At 42.6% G+C, this 7,492-nt stretch overlaps 1 protein-coding gene across 1 annotated transcript in view; it reads right to left on the minus strand.

The window, feature by feature from the left end:
- Window positions 1-992: 992 nt before the first annotated feature.
- The window catches only part of slc37a1 (solute carrier family 37 member 1), a 14,931-nt gene continuing 8,431 nt past the window's right edge, over window positions 993-7,492 (minus strand). The window contains exons 9-20 of the mRNA XM_030786349.1: window positions 7,383-7,441; window positions 6,322-6,399; window positions 5,960-6,088; window positions 5,763-5,853; window positions 5,428-5,490; window positions 5,120-5,205; window positions 4,932-4,980; window positions 3,365-3,438; window positions 2,510-2,588; window positions 2,231-2,328; window positions 1,946-2,010; window positions 993-1,509 (exon numbers count right to left, since the gene is read on the minus strand). Of these exons, the coding sequence (XP_030642209.1) occupies window positions 1,494-1,509; window positions 1,946-2,010; window positions 2,231-2,328; window positions 2,510-2,588; window positions 3,365-3,438; window positions 4,932-4,980; window positions 5,120-5,205; window positions 5,428-5,490; window positions 5,763-5,853; window positions 5,960-6,088; window positions 6,322-6,399; window positions 7,383-7,441 (887 nt within the window). The 3' untranslated portion in view covers window positions 993-1,493. The remainder of the gene's footprint in view (window positions 1,510-1,945; window positions 2,011-2,230; window positions 2,329-2,509; window positions 2,589-3,364; window positions 3,439-4,931; window positions 4,981-5,119; window positions 5,206-5,427; window positions 5,491-5,762; window positions 5,854-5,959; window positions 6,089-6,321; window positions 6,400-7,382; window positions 7,442-7,492) is intronic.

Genomic DNA, 7,492 nt, shown 5'->3' on the forward strand with positions numbered 1-7,492 from the left:
GTACAATCATTCACCACCACAGTCATCACATTCAGTACAGTTAGAGCTCAGCACTGAACGAAAACAAGAGCAACAACAACAACAACAACAACAACAGAAAACATCCTTTCAGTGACATTTTTCCAAAATAAAAGAATCTCTTTGCATTTCCTATACAAGAAAAACACAGTAGATGAACGCTAAACACCATCAGGTATGCAATACATAAGATCATGGTTTAAATATGGAAATTAAATAACCACTCATAAACTACTCTAGACTCCAGCTTTGGTTCATAGACTGTTCAGACGAGAACAGTAATATATTAACATCACACTTCTGTACATTTTTTTTTGTTTGATTTATCTTCATATGGACGTATGATCATGACAAACATGTCATATAAGCATTCGAGGACTTTGGATAGTGTGGTCACGGATGCGGATCGCTTTTCCCGTCACACGCTTCCTCTTATCGGAGCTTGAATGAGAAACCACTACAACTTCATGATCTGAGGCCACATCAAACAAACAATGTTCATAGTCCTTGTTCAAAGTCTTTTGTATAGGCCTAACCCTACTCGGGACGACACGTTGCATAATACGATCTTAGTCAGAGATGGATGTCACTCACAAAATTTCTCAGATACTACCCATTACACAGACAGTGCTTGCTATCTTGTAAGGAATTTAAAAAAAAAAGGCATGAATCATTGCTGTTACGCAATTATCTTATTCAAATGCATTCTACAGAAAACAGAGCATCAAGCCTGGTTATCTGGCACAGAAAACATCAACAGTCATAAAGCAGCCGACGAATAAAAAAATGGAACACACAAACGAAGAGCTGAACTGTCAGTGGCGACGCCCGTGAACCTGGTCACAGATCTCTTGCAGTCATCGGGACTCCTGTACTGTGCTCGTGGACATTTCGTCTTGACCATGTGGACTATCTCAAAGGCGTGAACACAAGAGAACCTGAAATCCTGTTCTGACTTTAAAAAAAAAAAAAAAAAGTGTATCCTTCAAACGTTTAAGAAATTTAACTTTGATTATTCTTTATGATTAAAAGAAAATAAAGAAAGAAAAATAGAGAAAGAGAAATAGAAAAAGAACCCCCCCCCCCTCCCCAAAACACTTAACCCTCCATCCTCTGGACTTCACTTCGATCTGTCTTTTTCATGTTCCTAATTGTACATTATGTGTGACATGGCGTTCCTTCATCTTGGTGTATAGTGGCATCCGGCACAGTAAGTGTCACATTAAAAAACAAAAAAAACCCTTCCTAAGGTTTGGACATTCATTCAGGGACAGCTGAGTAGATCATCAGCCCAGTTTCAGGCTTTGGTCGAGTTTTGGTCCAGTCTCTAGTTGGTCCAGGTGAAGAGATGAGCACAGCTAGTGCTGATCCACAGAGATGTATACATTCCACTTCTCCTCCGTCTCTCTCTCTCTCTCTCTCTCTCTCTCTCTCTTTCTCTCTCTTTCTCTCTCTCTCTGGATAGTGTAAAGTGCTCAGTGCTCCTTCAGTCTAGTGACACAGAGAACATTGATTAGTGAAACCAGGGTTACAGTCAGTCATGACAAATTATCTTCAAGTCTATAAATACAAATTCCAGACTGTCCTCTAAATGACTGTTTCCTAATAAAAGAAAGAAAGAAGTCTTTTGAAACAGCTGGATTACACAAGGACACCTGATTCAACTGATAATCGACTTTTGAGTTATCTGCTGATTATCTGAACCAATTGGACTTGTGTGGAACAAGACCAGTGTGCGGTTTCCTGGGTTCCTGGTGCTGAAACTTGGAAACGCAGCTCTGAGTGAAAACTGTGTGAACCAACTGACTGTCTTAAAGGAAGCTACACTCCATCTACAGCGACTCAGTGTACAGCCAGTGAGCGACAGACTAGGGTCAAAGGTGTGGACAACACATAGATATAAGATTTATGGAAAAGATTCACTCACTCAACGGAAACTCCAGGACGGCTTTTGTGTGAGCTCAGCTCCTTCAACACCAGTCTCGACAACAGCTACAGAGCGCACAAAAGACACACACAAACAGTTATATGCATGCATATAGCAACACAACACGCTACAGTGACAACATATAAATGAATGACTGAACACATACAGCATAATTAGTCGACACTGAAGAATACAGCATTGACACACACACACACACTAATGTTTAATAATATGTTCAAGCAGCTGATGACAAAGCCGAATGCAGTGATTCAGATGCTGGCTCACCAGTAGTGCAAAGAAGTCAGCTGCCATGAGCATGTAAAAGACTTGATCCCAGCCTCCTGCAGACAACAGACCGGCCAGCAGGGGGCCCAGTGCAGCGCCTGTCGGGGAGAGCAAGAGACACACGGCAGAGGTAACCGTCTCACTCAGCAAACGCAAAACTATAGGATGACTCCATATGTCAACAGTTATGGAAATGTGAGACAGGTTAAGACTGATTTACAGCACTGCTGGCTGTTCATCTGAGGGGTCTAAATAATGACAGACAGGTACGTGACTGACCGACGGATCCAGTGCCGTCGATGATGGCCGTCACTGTGGACAGTGCCCTGGCGTTCCCCTTCAGGCTCTTGTGTGTGCCCTATGGGATCAAATGTCATCGCAACAGAAAGACAGGAGCAGAGACAGACAGAGAGACAGACAGAGAGAGAGAGAGAGAGAGAGAGAGAGAGGGAGGGAGAGAGAGAGAGGGAGAGGGAGAGAGAGAGAGGGAGAGAGATCATGCCTACTGTGAGAAATGCACACAAAAACTTGCACCAGAACAGAAGATCATCACTTCATTCTCAAGCCAAGTGGGCTTTGTTTGGTCAGTTTGTAAAAGTCTCTGGGCTACACATATAAAATATAATCCACATAATTTAATTAATCATTAATGACTTCATTAGAAAAACGTGGTTCAACTGGGTCTTGAGTACATCCACACACACACACACACACATATATATACTACAGCCAAATATTTTTCTAATGAAGCCATTAATGGCTATTGAAATACAAGGATACAAACATTACAGAGTAAATTTGACAGTGACATTTCAAATGTGACACATCTCAGCTTACTCATGTAGTTTACATAAGTAAGGAATGGAAGAATGCTGGACAAACACAGTTAAAGCATTTGTGTTTGAAATGCACCACAATGTGCTGAGCATGGTGCACATAGTCCCTCTTCCATTTTTATTTAATGCGCACCTTTTTTCTTTTTTTTTTTTTTCCACAACTGAGGACAAGCAACTGCCACGGCTCAGATGTGTTATACATAGCATTCGGTATTGAAACACACACGCGCACACACACACTCACACACACACACACACGCGCACGCACACACGCGCGCGCACACACACATACACTCACCAAATCAGCAGACACAGCCGTGGTGATGAGAGCATAAGGCCCGTTCACTAGACCTCCACATACCAAAAGCATGGCTATAACAGAAAATAAAAGAAAAATTACCCAGTCGTTTACATTACAGTTATCATTGCTTCCCAGTGTTTTACACAATACAGTCAACATTGCTTCCCAGTGCTTTACACAATACAGTTAACATTGCTTTACAATACTTTACACAGTACAATTACAGGGCTTCACAATACCTCACACAACACAGTTACAGTGCTTAAAATATTTACATACAGGTTTTACAGTGCTGCCTTGGCACATTGAGGACCACTTTAAACACTTTAAAAGGTGGATCACTTTCAAATGGGCCAATAAAGAAATGTTCTGAGAAAACTGCATCAGCGGTTGAGTCGTAACCACAGACAGACAGGGTTCAAAGCCACAGGAAATTAGGCTTTGTCCGCACTGAACTCTTTGACAAAAAAACGCGACAGAGAGAAACTTTTTCTCTCCACTCCCGTAAGAATGACTGAAGGTAGGAGAGCGTGACTGGAAAGGTCACAAGTCACCAGGCCGACAGCCGTTTTCTCTCTAGTTTTTCCTCCTTCTGGCTTCCAAGCACAGGTCTGTATCAGTGGGTTTATCAGTGATAAACAAGAGCTTTGCTGACATAATTAATACACGTCGGCTTTGTGGCTCCGACTCAAAGATCAGTTGCATAACAGTGGAACGCCGAAGCTGGAAAAGTGTGGGTCAAGCCGGGCCTTATCGCATCTAACTGTCCTGAATATTCCCTTATCTAACAGCACTTCTAATAAGTCTTTTCAAGGCTGTGATGATCAAAGTGTACGAATCACCTGTTGTAAATAGTTCTGGGGCTTATCTGAAAACATCTGAACACGGACTTAAAGCGATACTTTTTTTGGGGAGGGGGGAGAGACAAAATGAAATTAGAGAAAATTAAATTGTCAAAAAAAACAAAAAAAAAAACGACACGTTCCTAGTTTAAGAGTTTCTGCAGTGAAAATTGCTTTTGGAAATCAAAGGCTCCGTATTACCATCAGTTTTTCCATGTCCGTCTCAAGATGGCGGTGGAACAGAGGCTGACCTTACACAACATAATATCAGACCAATACATTATGTTTATAATATGTATATACAGTAGGTGAGTTGTTATTTTTTAACAGGGGGGATGGCCTAATGGTCACTGACACTACTCTATAGAGTATATAGATGGATGGCAGGTTAACAAGGGGGATGCATTTCGTTCATTTTGCGAACAAGGGGGGTGGCATCCCCCCTCATCGCCCTACAAATCGCCTGCTGTGTACATACACCTCACGCTCTTTACAAAAACAGCATGTCCCCCTACAAATTGATTTGACAAATGACTACATGGAGGGGAAGTAGGATATCAGGGCTATGAAAAAAAACCCCAGAGGGGACTGATGCTCAGATAACAGAACGGTTTTCTATACCACATATAACTGGTAAGACCAAAACTCCACCAAATGCCAGTGTAGAAGTTATTTGTGAAAACGACACTGTTTGAAATGTATGTAGGCAGATAAAATCTTACCAATCGTGGGACCCAAGCCAAACTGACTCATCATAGAGAAACCATAAAGCTGTGGTAAAAATCATAAAAAAAAAATCATTATCGGGTGAGACGCTAACGTTGAAGATTTGTGAAGATCTATGGTTGACGTATGATGAGAATTGAAATCATTCCAGATTTCTCCAGCAGAGGGCGATGTTGAGACTTACTGTGGGAGCAGCTAACAGTAGCATCACTGCACATGTGGTGGCTCTTTTACCCAGCTTATCAGAGATGACACCAGCCAGGACACCCCCTGCACACACATGCACAGGCAGACACGCACAGGCAGACATGCACAGGCAGACACGCACAGACAGAAGGGAAAACATATGAGCAGACAGCTCAAACAACCTTGAATTGATCAGTGTCAAAAACAAAAATTCATGTTTTACATATATATATATATATATATATATATATATATATATATATATATATATATATATATATATATAAAAATAAAAACATTTCTTACCCACAATACCTCCAACATCAAACAGTGTTGACAGGTCACCAGCCCTTTTGGCATCGAGATGTGCTATGACACGGAGAAATAGGTCAGAGGTCAGCTTGACAGAACCCTGAATGCGACAGTGACAGCGCTGACAGAACTCTTACATAAACCGTCGTGACTAATTAGAGTGGAATGCTGTGGCTAATGACGGGCGGACAGACGCTGCCTGTTCGGTGACATTTAAAAAGAGGAATTCCAAATCTCCGGAAGAATGCTCGCACTCAGCTGCTCTTCGAGGAAACAGCATCGGATAAGTGTATGTGTGTGTGTGTGTGTTTCAGACTGTCTCCACTCACCTGCTTTGGTGATGTACAGAGGCAGCCAGAATAAAAAAGTGTAGCTGACCAGCTTGGCAAACAGCAGACAGAGAGAGAACTCCACTACACCCTGAGCACAGAGAGAGAGGAGCAAACAGAGGATTAGGTGAGACTGAGACCGTGAGGCAGTTTGTTTTTTTTTACCCACTTTCCGCGTTTTCTCTCTGCATTCTTACCGGAATACGCAACGCTCCCATGAAACTGATGGCAGAGGGCTCTGCATCACTCTTCACTACCACCACCTGCTGGACTGGAAGACACATCTCCACATGGTCCTGAGCAAGAAGTAACTCCATGTCACCGCTCTAACACACACAGAGAGAGAGAGAGAGAGAGAGAGAGAGAGGGGGAGAGAGAGAGAGAGATGGAGATGGAGAGAGGGAGAGAGAGAGAGAAGTAGACAAACACAATATAAAGAGAGAAGATTAGACAATTATTTACAAGTATTTACACAGAGAGAGAGAGACAAAGAAGGGGAGGAAAAAAAAGAGATGATGGTTCGGTGTGCATGACTGAGGGAGAAAAAAAACAAACAAACCTGTGCTTTGCTTCCTGGTTTGTACTGGAGGTACAGGTCCTTATGTCCATTCAAACCATTCCAGTTCTTCTGCAGTTTCTGTGAAGAAAAAGAACAGAGGTCTGCATCAGAATATAGACCTAGCTACACTGTGTACAAGAATGAAGAGAGAGAGAGAGAGAGGGAGAGAGGGAGAGAGAGAGAGAGAGACAGAGAGAGAGGGAGAGAGAGAGAGAGAGGAAGTGAGTGGTTATAATTGTGGCCCTATACCCACAGGGTTTTCCATAAAACTGCACATGCATGCACAGGATGTAATAGTTAAACCATTGGACTTAAAGGACATTTGACACCTACTGTTCCTTGGCACCCTGCCCCACACCGTCCAAAATAAAGTAACAGGACAATTGATCATTCATCCGTCACACACAAACAGGACATAATTAATCTACGCCAATCATTAATAACTTTACAGTCCAGCTCTTTCCCATTTTAATGACAGGCTGATTTTATTCACTCCCCTTCGGACTCACACTGAATAATTTACGGTACATTTCTCTTAAATGTCACACGCTCACTCCACAGAAGAGGTTGCAGACAGGTTTTCATTTACAATAATTTGTCTTAGAGCCTCGAGGCACTCGTTCGACGGGTTTGTACACATAATTTCACACCCAACACACCTCCCTGCCCATCCAGAGCCCCCACCTGTCATCTTTCACCCTGCCTGTCTTTTTTTTGTTTCTGCTCTTCATTTTCTTCTCCTGCATTCTTCTTTTACGTTTAATCCCCCCCCTTTCTCCCTGCGTCTCCTTCTCCTGTTCCTCCTGTTTGACTCTTTCTAGCTACTCCCACAGGTGCTTCACGCTGGGAGCCAAAAACCACGGTTGCCATGGAGACTGTTGCTCGGCACAAAAGACGTCAGAGGCAGCGATGCTGGTCTGGTCATCGAGCCATCCTTAACCTTGGCCTCCTGAGCTATAAACATCACTCCCTACCGCTCCTACATACCTGAGGATAATAACACTCAAAAAGGGCATTTCATTCAGCTTTACCTGACACATGAACTCCTCAAAACCACTCACCTTGTTCCCGTTTGCAGAATCTTGTGTGCATGCGTTGAACGCTTTCAGATCATTAGGATCTGCGAAGATGAGAAATAAACAAACAAACAAACAAACAAACAAATAAATAA

The sequence above is a fragment of the Chanos chanos genome, chromosome 10 (genome assembly GCF_902362185.1).
Source record: "Chanos chanos chromosome 10, fChaCha1.1, whole genome shotgun sequence".
Classification (NCBI taxonomy): domain Eukaryota; kingdom Metazoa; phylum Chordata; class Actinopteri; order Gonorynchiformes; family Chanidae; genus Chanos; species Chanos chanos.